We start from the raw sequence: 22,157 nt of genomic DNA, 5'->3' as shown, positions 1-22,157 counted from the left end.
AACCCATGGTCAGAAAGTGCATCCAGGGCTGACCGGGCTCTGGGACCTGGAACCCATGAAGAATCAACGCAAAGAGCCTCCCAGCTCTGCCTGTCTGGGCCTGTGTTCTCTCTTGTTCTCCTCCTCTCTTCACCCTGCCGTATCTCTTCTCTGCTCAACGTGCCCCTGCACCAGCCCCACCCTCGTGACAAAATGCCTTCAAAGGACGAGGACCAAGAGATGGACTAGACTCTCCACGCTCAAATGCCGGTGCAGGACGGAACACGTGATTAATGAGGTTCGGATCTGCAGTGGCCTCTGATCCTGTGGGTCATGACCAGAGGTGTAGGGTCCTGTAACTGTTTAGTTAGCAGTTTCTGGGACGTAGACCCTGGGGAAACCCCGAAAGAGATGGAGAAGGAGCAGCCAGAGTGTAGGAGGGAGCTGTAAGCGCGGCGTCTCAGCAACCAAGGGAGCTGGGCGTGGCCGAGAGAACAAACCGCCTGAGAGTCCCAGTAAGACGAGGGACAAAAAGTGACCTACGGATTTAGCAACGGGGGCACTGTGTGTCCTTGGTGAAGACAGCTTCCGGGAAGGGGTGGGAGCCTGTGGGCAGTACGGAGATGGATGAGGTTGCAAGGTGGAGGCAGATGGCTCTTCCGGGCAGTTTGGCTGTGAGCAAGGGAAAGAGCCAGCATGGTCTCTGGAAGGAGGTAAGGCATCCGCGGAGGTTGGCTTGCTTGTTTGGTTTTTGTTAAGCGTGGAGAGGCTTGAGCTTAGCTGGTGATAGAAGGAGCCAGGACAGAGGGACTGGGTGGAGACCTGGGGGGCAAGGCAGTCGGCTGCTGGTGGGAGAGGCTGGGTGCCGGGCCCCCATGGGAGGACTGGACTTTGAAGGGAACTCGGGAAACGCGACAGCAGACGTGGAAGGCAGTCAGCTTTGGCTAAAATTTTCTCAGTTAAATAGGAGGCAAAGCTGTCTGGTGGGCTTGGGGCTGGGACATGGGTCAGAGACTTGGGGCAGCAGCACAGGAAGGTCGGTGTTGGGGGAGCCACGTTTGCCTGCAGCCACTCGGGGTTTGTCCTGCCGTCTGCTCACAGGCACTCTGGGGCGCAGGGCTTGGGTCCCTGCCCAAATGCGTCTGCGGAAGCTCTAACCGCCAATGCGGTGGCAATCAGAGAGGGGCCTTTGGGAGATAATAAGGGTTAGATGAGGTCATGAGGGTGGGGCCCTCACGATGGGGTTAGTGTCCTTATGGAAGAGCCATCAAACAACTTGCTCCCTCTCTCCCTCCCTCCTCCACACAAGGAGACTGTTAGAAGGTGGCCAGCCGCAAACCAGGAAGGGCGCTCTAGCCGGGAAGTGAATCTGCCCGCACCTTGATCTTGGACTTGCCAGCTTCCAGAGCTGTGAGAAAGAAGTGTTTGTGGTTTAAGTGACCCAGTCAGTGGCAGGTTGTGCTAGTAGCTCGTGCCAACTAATACGGAAGGCTTGGCGTGTACATGTCTTAGCTTCCTCACACATGTGTGCGTATGCTCGCATCAGCCCAGCTTGCATGTCCCTGTGTGTCCATACACGTATATACAGATGCTGACGTGCAACTCACATGTCCACGCAGTGGCCTGCCCCCCTCTCCTTCCCCTTTCCTGAGCCACATGAGTTTTTCATTGTTTATTGAAACCTCCCATTGAAAAAGGGGGTGGAGGGCAAGAGGGGGAGGGAGGATTGGCCAGGGGGTCCAGGGGGCTTCAGGAGAAGGGAACTGAAACAAAGAGGAAAGTGGCAGGGCCTGGGCTGCAGGGGGCGTGGTGAAGGTGAGGGGGTGTGGGAAGGCCGGTGGTTGCATCTTTGACCAGGTTGGGGCTGGGCTGGGAGACGCGCTGGTGCAGTGATAGCTTCGCCAAGCTCTCAGGAGCCTTTGTTCTAAGAGCCTGGACTGCCCAGGGGCCCCTGAGGATGCCCATGGAGCCCAGAGGCAGGCAGGGGCCTGGTTGGGGTTCATCTCTGGAGGGAGGGAAAGGGGGTTCTGTGCCCTCAGCTGGGGCCCAGGCCCGGTCAGCAAGGCTGCAGAGGGCTCCGCTGGAAATTCTGTGCTTCTGGCTCCCACTTTGGATCCTTTGCCCGTGGGGACCTAGGGAAGGAGAGCTGAGGAAAAGCCCCGGGCCTGGGCCTGCTTCCTGAGAAGCAACACCGATGAGGCCGGAGGTGGGGGACTGACCATTTCTTTATGTCCTCGAGAGTCTCTGGCAAGGGTTGATTGAGGGTCTCGGGCAGGAAGAGGGAAACGCTGCCTCCCAGAAGGGCGATGGTCCCAAAAATGACATTGGGGACGACAGGATGCCATTCGGCCGTGATTCTCACCAGTGGGGCCATCATGCTTCCCATTCGAGTCATCAGGTTACTTACGCCCATACCTGTTTGCCTGCGGGAGTGCAGAGCAGGGATTGGCCACACGCATGTGGCGTTCCTACAGGACGGCTCTGGGACCCCAGGGCACTGTGTGGGAGGATGCCACAGTCCCCCCTGAGCCTGTTTCCTTCGGCTGGGCCAGCCCCAGGCCCAGCACCTACCGGATGACGGTGGGGTACAGCTCACTCGTGTAGAGGTAGAGGCAGCTGAAGGAGCTGGACAGGCATCCCTTCCCAAACACAGCCAGCACTGTCCTCAGGGTCTGCAAGTCTGTGGAGGGAAGAACATGAGGAGAACCTTCGGGCAGGGGGCACTTGGGTAACCTCGGCCCGCAGCACACCTTGCCTCCCTTTTTGCTTTGGCTGCCAGGAAGCTCAGCCCCAAACTTAAAGCTGAGTAATAGCCACTCTGCTATCCCTAGGCCTTCACAGGTTTGTGTCCTGCTGTGTTTGTGGTTTTCCTTGGCTCCGATTCCCTATTCTCATTTGCTTTTTGTTGTTTATGTTCTTGTCCTAAAACATCTCAAGTTCCTTTGGAAGGATTGAGGTGCATCAACACAGAAACATCTATATGAGATAAATCTGGCTTTTCCAAGGACGTGGTGGAGGAGCTTGTGGAGTGTTCCATGAGCCCTGGGCTCTGTTGTGTCTCCATCCCGCTCCTTCTCTCCAGCAACGCCCCCCAGGCCATGCCCACCCCTCGAGAAATTCTGTACACCGTCCAGACAGCACCGTGCTTTCCAGAATGAGCTCTGGAAAGGACCTTTGATATCACTCAGCCCGACTGAGGTATTTTCTAGACAAGAGATATGAGTCCTAGAGACCACAGGGACCTACTCAAGGCAACGCCATGAGTTAGCAACAGAAACAGCAGAAGCGGCGTCCCTGGCTCCCACTTCCCAGCTGGGTGGCAGCCCAAGACACCCACGGCCACACAGGCCGGCATGGGTCAGCCTCTTTCAGAGGGCACGGGGGAAGTTCCAGCTTCTCACCAGAGGGCACAAAGGTGAGAGCCAGGATGGCGCCCCCTGCCAGGATTAGGACGGTGACCTCGGTGGTACGCCGGCCCAGGTAGTTCATGGAGAGGATGGTCAGGAACTTGGCGGGGACGTCGATCCCGCCGAAGATGAGTTGGAGCAGGTAGAGGTTGACTCCAAAGTCTTCCACATTCAAAGCCAAGCTGTAGTAGGAAAAACCGGTGGAAAACCTGAGGGGCAGGGGACACGTCGATTAGCACATGCAACCCGGCTGGGGCCTTTCCCCATCCTGGTCATGGGGTCATCAGAAGGATGACTGGTTTCATTTTTGTCCCAACGGCAACTGGTCGGCAGGGGTGGCTCGAGGGCTGTTTTGAGGTCTCTGAGGTTGTGTCTGGGCTTGGTGAGAGCGTGCTGGGATTGACTGGTTATGTCTAATCTGGGCAGGGTCTAGGATGTGGTGGCAAAGATGCCACATAATTGACTCCAGAGAATATCAGGGCTGAGGGGACTCTCAGAGACCAAAGGAGGCAATAAAGGATCTCCCTTGGGTGGGTGATAGTTTCACATCCAGAACGGGGAGGTGACAGCTGAGCTGTGTGCATGGGCCAGGGGCCTGTCCTTCCCTTCCTGGAAGTCTGGGGTCGTTTTGGAAGGGTTCCCGAACAAACCGCATCACATTTAGGGAGGGCTGGGATGCAGAAGGGCCTCAGAACCAGGTCACAGACGCGACTTCGGAGGAGCAGTGGAATGGCAGACAGAAGAGATGACGGAGGAGACACACAATTTCTGTCCGCAAGTCCGACGCCCTGAGGACCAGCCGTGCTCAGTGGGGTCTCAGAGGGCAGAGCCAGACCAGTGAGAGGACAATGACAGGGAGGCACAGCCTGGGGAAACTGCTGGGGCAGAGACATGAACTGGTGAGGGGGTTTGGAACACTTGGCCTGTGGGTAGGGGGTAGGACCCCAGAGGAATGCAGACCCGAAGGCGGGACCTGGGCGTGGTACAAGGACACAGGGGACTTTCTGGGGCTGGGGTGGGGGTGGGGGTTGGGCTGGGGCAGCCCAGGGCGGGGGATCTCTTGGCTCCTCTTGCAGGTGCCGCAGGCTTTGCTCGCCTGCTGGAGGCCTTGTTCATCACCCTGCTGTGGCAGTGGTGCCAGGGTGTGGGCGTGGGGAGAGGGCGGGGGTTTACCAGGCCAGGGAAAGAGAGAACGTCATGTGGCGCAGGATGGGCCTCCGGAACAGGTCGCGTGTGCTGTACTTGGTCAAGGAGACCTCCTTCTGCAGGTTGATTTTGAGCTCCTTGGGGCGGAGGAAGGGGAGGGCTGCTGTTAGTAGCCGCTGGCAGCAGGAGGAAGAGAGGGTGCGGGCCTGAAGTCTCTAGAGGAGCTGGCTTAGTGTCAGATGGGATGTGGGCGTGCGAGCAGGGCAGACAGGCAAGAGAGGGCACAGCCCGAGAGCAGAGCCTGGTTTCCTGCCCCCGACCACAGGTCCTCTCGGCCCCTACCTCCAGGCTGATTTTTTCTGCCTCCTCCTCCTTGCCATTGATGGCAGCTACCCACCGGAGGACCTTCAGGGCCTTCAAAGACTTCCCAGACAGGACCATCCAGCGTATGGACTCTGGTATCCACCTGGGGGCCAAAATCAAACAACAGTGGCTCATCCCCATGCCAGAAGCCCCTATGACAGGCTGCAAGAAGAGGCACAGCCAGGGCCAAAGGGTGGGAGGCCCAGAAACCTGAGCCGCCGTACCGCAGATTTCATGGAATTTAAACTTGGCCAAGCTTTGCACCTGGGCCGCCCGTGGCCGGCACAGATTCCATCGTTCTTTCCTTCCCCTCCCAGAAGAGCTTTTTCTCGGCCCCCTACCTGGGCTGCTTGGTATCATTGGGTGTCTTCCTTAGCTGGGAGCCTTGAGCCCAAGGCCAAGGCAGGTGGGGTCTGGGGAGGGGACAGCGTGTTTGAGGCTGGACCGCCGGAGGGCTGTGCGTATTCACCACCCGTCTCCTTGGGCTGCATTCGGGTCCTGGGTGAAGGGACAGCTTGGAAAGGGGGCTAAGGATAGGACTGTGGTCTAGGGAATGGGTTTGAGGATCCTTGGATTCTCGCTGCAAAAGGCCAACCATGCTGGGGCGGGGCTGGGGGGGCTATAAAACAGCATGGGGTCTTGGGGTGGGCCGGTGGGTAGCCAACCTCACTCTCTCTCACCCCTGGGGCTGTAGTTTGGGGGCTGGTTCCCACCAAGCAGTCCCTGAGGGGCATTAGGGGTGGGGGGAAAGGAGTGATGTTTGGAAAAGTCTTGTTCGAGTTGAAATCAACTCCAGCTGCGGGCCCTGCAAGCCCAGGATCTAGCTCCAGAGAGGCCCCGGGGGGAGGGGATGTGGGTCACTCAGACCACTGGGCTCAGCTGGTAGCGGTGGCTTCCAGGGCCCGTTGCTGTCTCCTCTCCTGGCCTTTTGGCGTCTGTTTCTGCCTAGCTTCGTCAGTCTGCTCACACCAAGATTATCAGTGACTTGCAGTCACTGTGAGCAGGCTCCGTCTTCTCCTCTCTGAGATAACGGCAACAATGGCTTCCCGTTAGTGAGCCTCCCTGTGGGCCAGGCACTTGTAAGTTTGGGTGACACACATTATCATCCTCGCTTTGCTTAGAAAAACCTTAAGGCTCGGAGGGGGGAGGCTTGTCCCAAGTCATGTAACGAAGGGGCCTGGGCTCTTGGCTGTACCCGATCGGTCCTGCCATAATTTCAAGACTTTGCTCCTCCTCTGCTCCCATGCCAGGCTGCGGACCTGCACCCGCCGACCCCCCTCTCTCGCCCCAGGATTTTGCCCATCTTTTCTGGGAGATTATACTTCTCATTTCCAAATGGAGGTTCCCCCCAAGTCCTGTATCTTTTTGTGTCACCTTGGGGAATGGCTTCACTTCACAGAGCCTCGGTTTCCTCATCTGTGAAACGGGAACAACAGTGTCCCCTCCGCCCAGAGGTGCTGTGAGGATCGGAGACAATGTAGGTCCATGCCCAGAGCAGTGTCTCGCACATAGTAAGTGCTCAGTAAGGAGTTGCTCCAAGACTTTGTTTCTTTTCCCGAGTTCATTTATTAGTTCCTGTTCACTGGCTCCAACTACCTTCTAGAGAGTCATTTCCTGTCGTCAATGTGTCCTCAGGTTTAACTTGTTAATAATGAACTCTTGACCTATTGAGGATTTCTGACCTAGGCACCTTGATTCTGCCAGGTTCTTAGGCTTTGAGCTTTCTTTTTCTTTATTCCTTGATTCTTCCAGGTTCTTAGGCTTTGAGCTTTCTTTTTCTTTATTCCTCAAATTCAAAAGTCCCCAAATGGTGTGGATTTTTCCTTCAAAACGCCTCTCACACGTGTCCCCTGGTTCTCCGTCCCATACAATTGGTTACTTCCCTTTTGCCTCTCATCCCCGCCCGCTTGGGTCTGTCTCTCTCTGCTATTATCTCACCAAGGGAAGCGTGGCCAGGCTTCTCAGCACCGTGGACACCTCCGGAGGGGGTCGGCATCTCTCCGCCTGGTGCTCAGCCCTCTTGGCTTTTCTGCTCTCTGCAGCCTGGCCCCATCCCTCCGGCTCAGCTCCGCCCTTCTGCTGCTGCAGACAGCCCCCGAGGGCACCCCAGACACCTGCATCTTCCTGCACCTTGCCTTTGCGTAGGTACTTCCTCCTCCCTGGGGTCCGCCTCCTGACTCTGAGACAGGGAAGCCTCGGGACAGACAGAACTGGCCAGGCTGGTCAGGCCCGGGCTTTCCATTTGGTTCTGCTGGGCCTGAGGAGGAAGGCGAGGGGGAGAGGCCACCTACCAGGACAACAGGAAGAAGGCGAAGTAGGGAACAGACACGGTTAACTGCAGCCAGCGCCACTGGAGGATGATGTAGGCCAGGCCAGGCAGGATGAACTGGCCAAAGGTGTAGAAGTAGCCCACCCCGACTGACGTGATGGCCCGCACCCGGCTGGGCGTCCACTCGACAACTGCGGGAGGGGCCCAAGGACCAGATGAGGGTCCTTCTGGACCCTGGGCACCTCCCTGTGAAGGGGCATCAGCTCCTGCTGCCCACTGGCTGCTTGATCTGACTTTGATCCTAAGGGCTCATTGACTCTGTTTTATAGATGTAGCCACAGAGCTCAAGAAGGTAGGACTCAAACTTAGGTCTGTCTGAATCCCAAGTTCATGCTCTTGGCTGCCTCTCCAGAGACCAGTGACTTCCCCTGTTTTGCCTCAATTGCCTTATCTGTATAATGGGGATAATAGGGTCATGTACTTATTGCACTTAGGCGTGCGGACCTAGTGGAGGGCCAGGCCCAGCCTAAGTGCTCAGGATTGACAGTTGCTGCTATTGTACGTGTTGCTGTCACCTTCAGAGGGGCGACACCTTGTTCTACTAAGGCCACACGGGGCCCCAAGCACTGACCCTGACCCCAATCTCTCGGCTTTGGCTGGTGCTCCCCTGCCCCCTTCCCCTGTGGCTCACCCAAGATCACGGTGCTCAAGATAACACCTGCGGTGCTGAAGCCACACAGGAAGCGCAAGGCCATATAGATGGGCAAGTTGGGGCTGATGGCTGCACTGGCACCGCTGGCCGCCAGCAGCAGGTAGCTGCAGGACAGGATGGGCTTTCGGCCAAACCTGCAGCTCAAAGGAGAGGAGGGGCCAGGTTAGGCGCAGTGAGTCAGCCAAGGCGAGCAACTCTGTGGGCCTGGAGCAAAGGGCAGGACCTCCCACCGCTTGGAATGCTAAGCAGGGCATGTAACTTCCTCCCTCAACAGAGCTTTGCTTGTAATTGCATTTTTTTTTTTGACAAGTTTGCAGTGAGAGGTTTTATAGTTAATAAAACCATACCTCCACCATCCTCCACCTCCAGCTTAGCTTCCTGAGGAGGGGTCAAAGGGTCAAGTCATCTCTAAGCAGCCCATCCGCCCCACCTCCACCGCCACGCAGCCACTGCGCTGTGTCCAAAAACCTGGAGGTTTTTCCCACTGGGTCAGGGAGGCTGGAAAACCCAAGTCGCAAGGGCTCTGGGTCAGAGAGGAGGCTCTGGCCCCCAGAGGGAGGGGGACTTGCCCAAGGCTACGTGGCAAGGCCCATCCCCCCGCCCTCCCCAGCTCTTTGCCTCTTTGGGGCTCCTGGGTGGAGCACCGAGGGGAAGGCTTGTCGCCATGGGTTGTGCCCCCTCTTGGGAGGCCCCAGTGTCTCACCTGTCAGACAGGCTTCCCAGCAAGATCCCGCCGATCAGCGTGCCCGCCATGAACATAGACTGGGCCATCTCCTTCAGTTTGTGAGAGCCGCACACCAGGTCCCACTGCACGGGAGAAAGGGGACACCAGCGGGGCTCAGTGCAGAGCGGCCCCCTTGGCCACGCTCGGCTGGGTCCCCATGGGCACGCTCGCTCTCCAGCGCCGCCACCTGACCCCCTGAACCTGGCCCCCTGCCTCCCAGGCACCATGGCCCCTTTCAGCCTGGCCCAGGCTCCTGAGGTCCACCTGTGGCCCTTTGGGCCCCTGGCGTGTGGTTTTGTCATGACAACAGCCCCCTAGTGTGCGTGTGGCCTGGCATACAACTTTCAAAGTCTGCTCTGCTGTCACATCTAGGTCTGACCTTGGCCCCGCCAGGCTTGCGTGCATCCTTGTGCATCCCGCTTGTCACCTCACACGTCTGAGGTCAGTCCCTCTGTTGAACCCTCGACCTCACCCCCCGCCCCCGCATAGGCACCCCCTCGCTCCATCCCACATCCTCACCCTCATGCTCTCCTGACTCCTCCTCATCAGCATTCGCATGTGCTCGGATCTCTCCAGCTTACCCGCTCTTTGCCCTCCACATTCGCTCCATTCCTCCCTTCCCTTTAAGGCTACTTTTCTTGTACGAGGCCCTGTGCTTGCCGTCACCCCATCCTCACCGCCCACTCCTTCCTCAGACCTTCCTCTGCTACTCCACAGAAACTGTGTTCCCCGCAACCAATGTCGTTTCCGCCAGATCAGCGGTGTCCTGACCGGACCTGGCCTGTGCAGCCCGTGACGTGGCCGACCTCTCCCTCCGCCTGCCTTTCCCCTTCTCCTCCACGGGCTCCGAGTGGGCTTCCCCAGGCTCTTCTTCCACCGTCCTCTCTTTCACCCACTCCCCGCAGGAAACACCGCTGGCTTCTGTGGCTTTGATGACTGTTTTATGATGAAGACTGTAAACCCACATCTTCAGCCCAGACTTTCTTCTGGTCGTGAGACCCGGAGACTCAGCTGCCAGCTTGAAACCTCCCCCTGGGTGAAGGGTGTCCCGTGGGCATCTCAGGGTCCACGTGGCCCGCCCCTGCCTGGAGGTCTCCAAATCGCAGCGACTGGTCGCACTCTTTTCACTCCTTCCTCACTCACTTTACAATCACTCAACTCTCCACTTTCTAACTTTTTCACATTTCTTGAATCTGCATTTTTATGCTTAGTGAGGGTCTCATCGTCTTGCACTTGGGTTGAGGGCAGCAGCCGATAATTATTGAGGGTTTATGCCGCACGGGGCACTGTCCAGACCTCCACCCCTTCAATCCTCACAACCACCTTAAGAGGTGGCGTTGTCACCCCCAGTCCCTGAGAGGGCTCCTGCAACCACATCCTGACAGGTCTCCCAGCCCTCGATCTCTGTCCCTCCTCCCCATTCTTCCTGGATAATCACCACTTTCTAAAACACCTCTCAGATCTGCTTCTTGTTTTGCCTCATGCACTCACGGGCTTCCTCTTGTCCCTTTGGGTAAAGAGAGAGCTCAGTTAACACAGATTTCTAAAGCCCTCATGCCCTGGCCCCTGCCTACTTGTCTGACCTAATCTCCTGCTAATCCCTCAAATCCCCCTTTGTCCAGCTACTCTGAATTAGCCAGGTGATGAAGTGGGGAATTTTATTCACTAGCGATGCCTCCCAGGAATGTTTTAGAGGTAAAACAGTGCAGGGGAGGAACCACACTTTCCTCTGCTGGAAGTAAGGAACAATGTGGCCACGTGGACAAGACACCAGGTTCTCCAGCTGTTTCCGAGCAGCCCACGTGGCCAGCGAACCCAGGCGGATGGAGCCTACACGCCATGTGTGTGTGGGGAGGGGGAGGGAGAAGGGTAAGAGGGAAGTGAACGGGTGTAAGAAAAGTGCACCAGTGGGTGTCTAGAGAGACTTCTGGTACTTTGTGGCATGATGTGTAAAGCATGCTTCCTCCTTTCCTGTTGGTGGGAATGGTGACACCTAGAGCAAGCCTGGAAGCCATGTGTTGAAGACGGCAGAGAGGCCGTCACTCTGGGTCCCTGAATGACCTTGCAGAGCAGAATCACCCATTAACCTGAAATGCTCCTCTTAGATCTATTGCATGAGAAAGAGAAACACTTTTATATCCCTTAACACGGTGAATTGTTCTGTTATGGCAACCTAGCCTATCCTGACACATCCCGTAAGATGAAAAGTTGCAAATGGAAATTTCATCCCCCCCGCCGCCCCCGTCAACCTCCACATTGTTTAGAGCCTTAAGAAATCAGTCTGCTTGGACTGTGAGAGGGCCGATGTCAGACATGCCTGGGTTTGTGAGAGGCTGTTGCCCAACTTCACTGTCAGAGACTAGGTCTCCTGGGCCTTGGTTTCTCCCTTGGCACTGGTGATGCTGCAGGCTTAGAACACCTGTTGCAAGCTAGTTTCTTCCAAAGAACTGGAAAGTCTTGACTGGACTTTGAGTCACATTTAAAACACGCCACAACTTCGCTGGCTGGTGTGGCTCAGTGGTGCCGGCCTGTGAACCAAAGTGTTACGGGTTGGATTCCCTATCAGGGCACATGCCTGGGTTGTGGGCCAGGCCCCCACTAGGGGGCGTATGAGGGGCAACCACACATTGATGTTTCTCTCCCTCTCTTTCTTCCTCCCTTCCCCTCTGCCTAAAAGTAAATAAATAAAAAATTAAAACACACCCCCCTACCCCCCACAGCCCTTCCAGGTCCCTGAAGAATCTGCTCCCACTTCTACTGCTGTCTCCCACGTACCCTCCTCCGGGTGCGTTGGTTTCTTTGCTGTTCTGTAAACATTCCAGGCACCCAGAGTCTTGGCGTGTGGTGTTCTCTTGGCCTGGAATGTCCTTCCCCCAGACAGCCACTCGGCTTGCTCCTCCACCTCCTTTAAATCTTTGCTCAAATGTTACCTTCTCAATGAGAGCTTCCGTGACTACCCTATTTAACATTGCAGCCCTTCTCCCAGCAGCGTCTTCCCCTCTACCCTACTTTACTTTCTTTATGGCACCGGCACCATCAGACATACTGCATAGCTTTCAGTTTTGAAAACTTCTCTCCCAAGAATGTTATCTTGATGAAGGTGAGGATTTGTGTCTGTTTTGTTCGCTATGGGACTTCTATTGCCTGGAACAGCACCTAGTAGTCACTTAGTACATACTAGTGCAACTGAACAAGCGAACATTCCCCAGAAGGAACAGAGGGACAGAGGGTCTTAGAGGTTTAGAGGTGTGCCGATGTCTCCCTGAGAGATGGCAGGGCCCCCGCTCCAAATGTGTGGTGGGCTGCCTCGCAGCCCCTGGCTGGGTCTGTGTTCGGACGGAGACAGGCCAGGCCGTGTATGTCAAATCCCTCACCGCACGTTAGCAAGAGAACTGGAAAAACCTCACAATCATGCTGGAACGTCCTCTATAGAACATGGACTACTGGGAACGGTAAAATGAGGTTTTGACGCTCAGAAGGAGGAGTACTCTGTGGTTAAATATTAAGAGTCTTGGCCTTAATTGCACTGTAAGTTGCTTTTGAGAGATTTCACGGTTAATGAAGCTCGTTGGCCCCGATGAGAGAAGCGGCTGTGCCTGCCAGCAGAGCAGCACCGGTCCGTGGGGCTCAGGCCTGGGATGTGCCTCTGTGACAGGTTGGACTGTGTCCCCGGAAAAGAGAGGTTGAAGTCCTAACTCCCAGTACCTTGGACTGTGACCTTATTTGAAAATAGGGTTGTTGCTGATGTAATTAGTTAAAATGAGGTCACACTGGGATAGGTATGGACCCTTAATCTAATATGACTGGTGTTCTTATAAGAAGAGAAGAAATCGATACTCAGGGAGAACATCATGTGCCAATGGAGACAGAGGCTGGAGGGATGTATCCGTAAGCCAAGGATGCCAAGAATCGCCAGCCATCACTAGAACCTAGGAGAGGGAAGCAAGGATTCTTCCCTAGAGCTGGTGGCAGAGCTTGCCTACACCTTGATGTTGGACTTCTAGCCTCCAGAACTGTGAGGCGTAAATATATTTCAGTTGCTATAAAGCCCCCAGTTTGTGGTGCTTTGTAATGGAAGCTCTAGGAAATGAATACTCTGCGTGATTCCTGCATGTTTGAAGCACCCGCTGGCTTGGTAGGGGGTGATGGCGAAGGACTGGGAATAGAAGAATATGGCAATGAAGGAACTGGATACAGAGAACTGGAGAGATTTTTAAAGGCATCCTGGAATTTTGGTGGAGGTGGGGAAAGATATTTAAAGACATTTTTGGCAGGCTTTCTATGTGGTTAGCTGTGTAAAACTCTTAAGAAAGCCCTGGTAACAAAACCCACAGCTGAAGGCTCAATGATTCTTCCACGCGTTGACAGTGGGATTTGTTTCCTTTGACTCCATGCACAGGCTGGGTCGCGTGGGGCACGGGCTTCTAGTCGGGGTAACCAGGCTCAACTCCTGAGTGTAGGAAAGCTTCTCACTATTATGTTTTCTTTGCTGTGGCCCTAGCCATCGTTTCCTTAGTCTAGTAATGTCATCAGTCCTTCTAAACTCACATTGAGATGATCTTTTCTGAGTGCCAGGAACACCTTTCCCAGGAGCCTGGTCCAAGCAGGTGGTTAGTGAATATCTGTGAAATGGGTACGCGGCTGAGGTCATGCCCTTCCCCATTTCTCCCGCCGCAGCCGGCACCCCCTTCTTCCCTCCAAGAGGACATCTATTACGGAGCGTGCTAGCTGCTGACTTACTTGTCTCCTTCTGAACCTCATAGTGGGCCGAGACATCTTCTTGGCTCTTTCTCCCTAACAGCTAACAGAATAGCTGGGACATGGTCAATGTTAATGTTTGTTCAATGAATAATTAATGAGTGAACAGGGCCGGGGTTACTATTCATATTCCACTGATGAGGCCCAGAGAGGAAAAATTAACTCGCTGGCTGGAGGGAGCTTCCCGGTACTTCTGTGCAGCCCTTGGCACAGCCTGGGCTGACCTCTTTCCCACAGACTTTTGGTAACTCCACATGGAGTTCTTGTTCAAATATCCTAGTATACTGTTCTTGGTCTCCTCTTTCCTTTCTTGGAGTGTTTACTGAGCCCCTAGAAAGCTGGTTCTAGAAGGGAAGGAGAGGACCTTCCGCCATAGCTTCCTGAGTGAGCCGATGCACCAGGAAGGCGGCAGGGGAGGAGAGGAGGGCCTGCGCTGCCCAGGAGCGAGCTTTGCCAATGATGCGCTAATAAGCCTCTGAGGCTGGTATTATTATTATCCCCATTTTCAGACTGAGAAACTGAGGCACAGAGAGTAAGTAACCTGCCTAAGCATAGCTCGGTTCCTTTCAAGGCAGAGACTCAGGCTCAGGTCTGCTGGGTGCCCAGTGAATGGCCTTGACGACCGCTCCCCGATGCCTCTCTTGTGCTTAGCTCTGAGCCCTGGGCTGCAGGAGGGAAGGCTCAGGCCATGCGAGCCATTGCTTCGAGCCACTGTAGGATGTACAGTGCAAGATGGGCGGGAATCGCAGCTGAGGAGGCAGCCAGGGCCAGAGCCAGGGGGCTGGTCTGCTATTGAGCCCAGAGGGTGAGGGACTGGTTCAGGCGCTGGAGCACAAGCCAGATCAGTGGCCAGGAGGTCCCTCAGAGGGAAAGCAGAAGGCAGGCATCAAAGGTCCCGGTGAGCCATGGCCGGGTGGCTCAGTTGGTTAGAGTGTCGTCCTGATAGGCCAAGGTTGGGAGTTGGATTCCTGGTCAGGGCATACACGAGAAGCAACTAATGCATGCACCAATAAGTGGAATAAGAAACTGATGTTTCTCTCTCTCTCTCCTTCTTCCCCTCTCTCTCTCTCAAATCAATAAGAATTTTTAAAAAACTATTAAAAAAAAAAAGTCAGGGTGAGCCCTTGTGATCCAGACCCTGATCCGCAGGAAGGGGCCCTGCTGTGTGTGTGTCAGGGTGCGGGGGGCCGGCTCTGCCAGGAGACCCCACACATGGCCTGTACCTCCCAGATCAAAGAAAAGGGAAACAAACTTCCCTAGCTTTGGGACCTTCTGATTCTTTTCATTTTTTAAATTTATTGATTTTAGAGAGAGAGGAAGGAAGAGAGAGAGAGAGAGAGAGAGAAACATTGATTTGTTGATCCACTTATTGATGCACTCATTGGTTGATTTTTGTAGGTGCCCCGACAGGAGATGGAACCTGCAAACTTGGTGCATCAGGATGATGCGCTAACCAACTGAGCTACCTGACCAGGGCTGCTTTGGGGCCTTTTAGAACCAGATCAGGCCCTGGGGAGAGCTGCTATAGCCCCTGCCGACCTTAGGCTCCTGCTGGAGCCTGTGCTGGGGCACCAGGGCCAGCGAGGACACGCCAGGTACCTGAGGAGAGTCAGAAGGATGCGGATCTCTAGCTCTGCCACATAGTAGCGGTGTGTTCCTGGGCTGGTTCTTAACCTCTCTGTGACTCAGTTTCCTTATCTGTACTCTGGGGGTAATACTAGTACCTTCTTCTCAGGATTGTACGTAGCACAAGGAATCGGAAGCACCCAGCACTATACCTGGCAAGAAGTTGGCACGCACTACGTAATAGCTGTTCTATTATTGTTGTCACACGCGTTGTAAGGCTTGTGCCCACAAGGGCGCGTGAGGCAGGAGAAGGGGCATGGCTTCAGGAGTCAGGGCCCCGTCCCTCCTCCTAGAAAAGTTTGACTTTGTCATGACTGAGAGGGCCACCTGTGGAACCTGAGCCCAGTGTAAAATTGGGATGATATTCTCCGTGCCTGATTCACAGGATGGCGCGAAACACCAGCGCGGGGCCACGCACGCGGTCGGTGCCCACTGAGTAAGTTCCTGACCTTGGAGTGCCCAGAGGACAGCCCGTGCCCCGCTGCGGACATGATCAGGGCATTCTCGGTGACGGCCATCGCTGGGCTCAGGCGGGGCCAGGGACACGGCTGAGGGGGGCTCATTGGTCCTTACCCAGGGGACAGTTTGGAGGCTAGGGAGGGAGGTGACTGGGGGAGGACCTGGCTCAGGGTTGAGGTGAGCAAGGGGGGCTGTGCAGCTGGAGTGAGTGGGTCACAGGGGAGGGACAGCGGTCCGGGAGTTGGGCAGCCAGGGATTTGGGGGTATGGGCGGAGGAAGGCCAGGCACTTGGCAGGGCAACCTCCCCAGGGCAAGGACCTGCTTCCTGGAGAATCCACTGGGCAGGTTCTCTGCGTCTGCAGCAGGTGACTTGGGGTCCCCAGGGGCCTGTGTGGGGACAGGCTTCATGTGGCCCTGGAGACAGGACAGGAAGGCTCAAGGCCCAGAGAGGAATCGCAGGGGATTTAGCGGGGTGGGCTGGTTCAGGCAGGGTCAGGCCCAGGCCTCCGAGGGCCACAGGATGGGTTCAGGGCGCCCAGACCCGCTGGGCACACCCCGGGCTGGGGTTCGGTGGGTGGGAGCTTTGGGCCCCAGCTTGTCTCCAGGGGATCCAGAGCCCACAGGGAACCCAGCTGGGACTGGGAGGCTGGCTGGCAAGGCTACCAACTGACGCATGACAGGGTACAAGCCCCATACCTTCTGCTCTTGGCCAGGTTCCCTGAGCCGTGGAAGGTAAGCCGCTTCTGAACAGTTGGCCACAGCCACGGGAGTCCTGCTGACTTGGAGCGGGCAAGGCCTTCATTCCTAACCCACTTTCTTTGCACTCTCCACTTTCTTCAAAAGAAAGACCTTTGTTTCTTAAGGTCTCAGTAAAGCTCCTTCTGAGAAATTCCAACCTTGTCTCTGCGGACCCCAGAGAGAGGAATGCGGGTCAGCTCTGGCAGGAGAGCTCAGGGGACCTGAAGGGGAGGGACGTGCGTGCCGTGCCATGCCCACGCAGGCCACCGGCGCAGCCCTCTCCCTGCCCCCTTATTATGCCGATGTGCTGGTGCGGGGACCCACCAGGCCACCGGCTTTGGGGTGGGAGCCGGCACTCCGGCCTGGGCTGTTTGCAGGAGACGAGAGCTGCAAGGGGGCCTTGGGGGAGGCAAAGGCCTGGGGGCCTGGGGAGCGTGGTGACAGCTGAATTCTCTGTTACTGGGGGTCCCCCTAGTTTTTTGGTATGCTCCCCCCCCCCCATTCTCAGGCCACATCTCTCATCATCAACAACAGGGACAGCAGCAGCAGCAGCAGGAGCGACACAGAACACAAACAAGGGCTGAACGCCCGGCCCCGCCCGGCCCCCCTCGCTGCCGCCTCTGCCCGATCCCCTCTCCGGTGCACGCACGCTCGCTCTCTGTTCCTTGTCAAGGATGAGCCAGCAGACTCCTGGGGTTGTGACATCCCTAAAAATGGCAAAGTCAGGATGTGAACTTGACCTGGCTCACAACTTCACACTGTCCCTCTGGGGGACAACCCTTGGCTGGGACTAACCAGGGTCACCAGGACTGAGTGGCTGCCACATGCTGTTTTCCTTGTTACCGCCTTCCCCACCTGGGTGTCAGATCCCGCGCCCTGCCTCCTCCCTAGAGACCCACCCCTTGGGTAAAGGCCCAGTGCCGCTCTGCCTCTGCTACATGGGGTCACGGGGGACCAGAACCCCACTCCATCCCAGTCCAAGCAGATGCAGCACGGATTTGCCACAGACTGGACACAAGTGGAAAAGTCAGAGGGGCTCGTCCTTTCTGAGCTGGCGTCAGTGCCTGGCTGTGTCCTCCCTCCGCCACCTCCCTGGCTGGGAAGGAACCCCTCCTGGAGACTCTCTCAGCTGAGGGTCCCTGGGGAGTCAGGCCGCCAGGCCAGATCCAGACCTGAACTGAATGTGGTGCGGGAGGGACCCCGAGACCTGTGTCCCCCTGCGCGTCCTGGGACGCACAGTCACCGGGCTGACTGCTGGCACTCGGCTGGCCTGGATGTGAATTGACCCCTGATCACGCACAAGACTCCAGCCGCTGAACTTGGCCAGGCTCTCTGGAACCCAAGGTGCATCCAGGAGGGGAAACCATTTCTCAGCTTCTCTCCTGCTGGGCTCTGAGGGGGCGTGGCGTTCATTCAGCATTAACTGAGCACTTACTATGCACCTAACCCAATAGTGATAAAGAAGGGTGGGAGAGAGATACCTTCTCTGCCCTGTAGGAGCCCCGGCCAGTGGGGGGAGGCCGATCCAAGAACCACGGCCTCCTTGGGGCTGCAGCTGCACAGCAAGTCTCACAGATGGGGGTCTGGGTTAGGCTGTCTGACGGCGCAGGGGTCGGGGGAGGCGCAGCTCTGAAAACTGCCTGGGTGTCACTCCCGTCTCCACAGTTTGTGACATGTGGTGCCTTGGAACAGTGACCTGTCCCTTGGTTTCCTCATCTGTAAAACTAGGATCACACAGGTGCTAACCTTGGACGGTTGTTATGAGGACTCCATGGGCCAATACATGCAAAGTTCGTAAGGGGGTCTGGAACAGGGTAAGCATGTTGGGGCGGGGGATGGCAGTGACTGTGATTTCATTGTTGGTTTTTTTTTTTTTAGCAGTGAAACAAGCGCTTAAGTTTTTCTTCCTTTGGCTAGGCTCTTTCTGTTCTAGGTTTTTGGAGGATGTGGATGGTGTTTTTTTCCGCTCTCTGTCTTCCCAGGGACCCAATGTACAGCTAGTCACCCAAACATTTGGAAACTTACTATATTTTGCCATGTATAATGCACACTTTTTTGCCCAAATCTTTGAGGGGAAAAAGAAGGGTGCACATTATGCACGGGTAGTGCTAATTCCATATCTATTTAAATGTTTTTAATTCTTTTATTTATGCTTATGTATTAAAAGCATAACTCTAGAAAGCAATAACCATATCCGTATGCAACATAATACCCTGGAATATGATAATCGCTTTTGTTTCTAAATTTAAGTAAAAACATTGAATTGAAAGACTTTTTTCCTGAAAGTGTGGGCCAAAAACATGGACGTGCATTATACATGGCAAATTACGGTACTGACAGGTAGTGAGGCATCTTAGACTCCTTCTCTGCTCCTTACTCTCCCAAATCTATTCGGGTCCCAAGTGCCATAGATTCTAACGCCCAAACTTCTCTGGTGTCTATTCCAAATGCCCTTTCTGCCTGTCACCTGTGTCCCGGAGCCTGGTGGCTGCCTGCTCGCTGGTCTCCTTGCTGCTGGACCATAACTCTCCACCCTGCATTCGGAGCTGACCGCCCTTTGGAGGTGATCTGAGAGCACTGCTCTCCTGCTTGGCACCATTCCACGGTCCCTGTCACCTTCTCCTTAGCCTCCAAGCCAGAGCCTCCAAGCCAGGCCCTCCTGCTGTCCTCACCTCCCTGTCTGGAGGCCTCCGCGCCCCGCCACCTGCCCCTCTGAGCTTCCTCGGTCCCTTGCAGCCCCCTGACTGCTTTGTTCTCTTCCTGGTTCTGTGGCCGTGCACTTGGCCCCACACACGATTCCCTTCGCCCCCTCAGCCTGCTGCCCAACGCATCTCTCCTGCACACTCAGCGCAGGCCCACCTGGGTCCCCTTCCAGGCTGGTTGGATGTGTCCCTCCTCTGGGCTCCCTGAGCACTCTGAGTGTACAAGCTCACATCCGTTCACTCCACAAACACTTATTTTGCAGAGTGCCTCCTCTGTGCCAGGCACTGCGCCGGGGAAACAGCCACACTGCTGAAAGGCCCTGCTCCTTGGGCGGTAATCCAGGTGGCTTCTGCGTTCAGATCCTGAATCTGCCACTTACTGGCAGTGCGACCTTGCTCAAGCTCCTCAGCCTCTCTGTGCTTCGGTTTGCCCATTTGAAAAGTGGGCTTATAATACTGACTACCTGATAGAGTTGTCAGGAAGGTTGAAAGTGCTAATATTTATAAAACACTTAGTAAATGCTTTATATGCCACGAAATATTCACTAAGCAAGTGAAAGCAAGAATGGACTCAGAACATAGGGAGTTCTGGGTTCAGATTCTTCCATTCCCTGGTCCTAACTGTGTGTAATCCTGGGAAAGTCGCGGAAGCAGACTGAGCCCGAGTTTCCTCGTTTGTGAACTAGAGATACTAATAACACTTCTCTTGCTGAAATGCCACCTCCTGAGACTCCAGGAGCCCCCACACATAGTGTGCCCAGCACAGAACTGACACTGGGTAAAGACTTGGAAACCTAGTTCTCCTAATGAGGCAAAAGCAAGATCCTGCCCATGAGGAGCTCTCAGTCCCCCTAGGGGGAGTACAAACATTGACCTCTGCTCACTATGCAGGTGCCACCTCCTCCAAGAAGCCCCCCTCGCATTCTATGGCTCCTCCATCTTTGAATTGCCAGAGACCCTTTACCCCCACCTTGTGCCTCTAATGGGCTTTAGCTTTAAATTCCAATTACTGAAATTGACCAGCCGTGTGGCACCAGACGTTTCCTTCCCTTCTCCGGGGCTTAGTTTTTTTTGATCTGTAACAGGAGATAATATCATCTTCAGTAGAATATCGCTCTGGGAATCACATCGGGAGACAAAGTCTGCGAGGCACCCTAATGTGCCAGGCAGTTAGTCGATCCTCAGTAAAGGCCAGTTCCTGCCGTGGTCTCTGGCCTACCCCCTCCATTCAAGAGTCTGATTTAACTCTGTAACCCCCAGAATAGCACCCTGTCCCCATGGCCGAGGGACTCGGGGCCCGGCACGCTCCCTGCTCGTGAGTGCTGCAGGGTGTGGGGGGGTCGCTCTAAGGGGCGTGCAGGGCTGCCCCTGGGCATACCTCAGTCACAATGGAGTCCCCGGCGCTGATGTTGTAGGCCCAGCCATCCAGGCATGGCTCGGTGGCCCCCTGCGTTTCGTTGGGCAGGCTGGCGTTGGGCAGATACACAAAACGGAGGCACTGCTCGGGCTTCCCATTCAGGCCCATGGGGAGCACCCAGGACCCTGCGGAGGCGTTGCGGGGTGGACGACAGTGGTGGGCGGGGGTAATCGCCGTGAAGATCTGTAGCAGGTTGTGGTTTGCCATGCCGAGGATTGGGAGGCCTAGCAGGACCAGGATGATGCACTGGAAGGGGCCCTGGCTGTTCACGCTGTCCACGATCTTGGAGAAGGTCATGGCTCCGAGGAAGAGGGGCCAGAGCTGCGGGCGAGGCACCGGCATGGGGAGAGGCACGTGTGTGCATGCGTGCCCAGTGGGCGCGCACGTCGACGGGTGTGGGAGTGCAAGTGGGAGGGCGTGTCCAGGCGTGTGTGTGAGCGCCCGTGGGCGCAACGTTGTGTGTCTATCAATGAGTGAGGATGTGAGGGCTCAGCTGTGTGTATCCCCAGATTTACAGGTGGTTGCACGAGGATGTACCCAAACCACATATAGATGTGGGGTCACCGGTGTGCATCCACAGGGGTCTACAAGGATGTGTATATTTAGGCTGGAGCTGAGGGCACAGCTGCGTGAGCTTGGGCCTGTGGTTGTGTGTGTGTGTGTGTGTGTGTGGACTTGGGGGCATGAGTACATGTGTACTCAGCCAGGCTGGTCACATGAGCTGTGTGCATGGTGCAGTGCTGGTCACACAGCTGAGACCTAAGAGCCGAGCCTTGCACATTGGCCATACAAGATGGATAGTGTATGTTGGTGGAGGAAGGCCCCGGTTGCCCCGAGATGTACAGGGTCACCTCAGCTTGCCTGCTGGGAAAGGCCTCCCCAAGCCCAGAGCCTCCTGGCTTTTGACTGTCTCCTGGGGTTAGGCCCACTCTGCTGGGGTAGCAGGAAGGGCCCAGGCAGGTCCCAGAGGGCATAAGGGACTTGGCCAGTCGCAGTGAGGGGCAGGGCCTCGCTTTGGGAGTTCCCCAGGGATTGCTGGGGGCCAGGCGGGGCCTGGGGGGCCGCCATCCCTCCTCACCTGGTGGCTGGGCCTGGCTCCCACCGGCGGGGCTGGTGGTCGATGCGGCTGAAGCCTTGCTCTGTCCCAGGGTCCAGCAGCTGCTATTGTTGGGCAGCTCAGCTCCAACAAGCTGTGTTTGTGCCTTCCCCAGGAGGGGGCTTATATAAGGCATAAGCTGTTTCCCGGGTTAATGTTTGACTTTCTTCTGAGGATTAAGAGCCGTCCCGGCAGGGAGAGCACTGTGAACCCACCAAGCCTAGCTGCTCTCCAAAGGCTGCCGCAGCAAACGCTGAGCTGCCTGTGCGGCTGGACCTAGTAGGGCTGCTGGCTGGTGCAGGCAGGCTCCCCTAAGGGAAGAGGGGTCTAGGAGGGGGTGTGACTGAGTCCTGAGGACTGATAGCTGACAATAGCCAGAGAGAGGTGTGCTGTCCTGAACAGACAACATTCTCCAGGGTCCCGACTTCCCTGCCTGTGGCCTCTCGAGAAGGGGCCTGGAGACTTGCCTCCCCGGAAACAGCTGGGCACGTCCAGGAAGAAACAGCCACATGCCCCTGTTCCCAAGGGCTCAGGACTGTCATTCCCTGGGCCCCTGGCATAGCCAGGGCTCCCCCGTCGGAGTCTCAGACCCCAGAGGCTCAGCCCACGCCCCGTCCCAGCCCGCTCTCCTCAGACAGGCTCCTCTCGGGACCAACTGCTTCCCGCTGGGGGCAAACCGCAGCCTCCATTGTTTTGTTTCTCTGAATATTATTTTAATTATATAATATGGTGTTTCATGCATAAAATATAGGAAATGCAAA

The 22,157-nt window shown here is 56.0% G+C and overlaps 1 protein-coding gene across 1 annotated transcript; it reads right to left on the bottom strand.

Annotated features, from left to right (window-relative positions):
- Window positions 1-1,685: 1,685 nt before the first annotated feature.
- SLC22A8 (solute carrier family 22 member 8) lies at window positions 1,686-21,472 on the bottom strand. The gene is made up of 11 exons (XM_054570646.1): window positions 21,379-21,472; window positions 20,262-20,621; window positions 8,580-8,683; window positions 7,856-8,010; window positions 7,187-7,355; window positions 4,875-4,998; window positions 4,560-4,669; window positions 3,381-3,595; window positions 2,551-2,659; window positions 2,199-2,402; window positions 1,686-2,111 (listed from the first exon to the last, which is right to left on the bottom strand). The coding sequence occupies exons 2-11, from the start codon at window positions 20,595-20,597 to the stop codon at window positions 2,036-2,038; spliced, it is 1,602 nt and encodes a 533-aa protein (XP_054426621.1). The 5' UTR covers window positions 20,598-20,621; window positions 21,379-21,472; the 3' UTR covers window positions 1,686-2,035.
- Window positions 21,473-22,157: the final 685 nt, after the last annotated feature.

Source organism: Pteronotus mesoamericanus, unplaced genomic scaffold, assembly GCF_021234165.1.
Source record: "Pteronotus mesoamericanus isolate MK-2021 breed Mesoamerican mustached bat unplaced genomic scaffold, CSHL_Meso_final contig_214, whole genome shotgun sequence".
Lineage (NCBI taxonomy): Eukaryota > Metazoa > Chordata > Mammalia > Chiroptera > Mormoopidae > Pteronotus > Pteronotus mesoamericanus.
The sequence above is the reverse complement of the archived record's forward strand: the minus strand, read 5'-3'. Positions and strand labels throughout refer to the sequence as shown.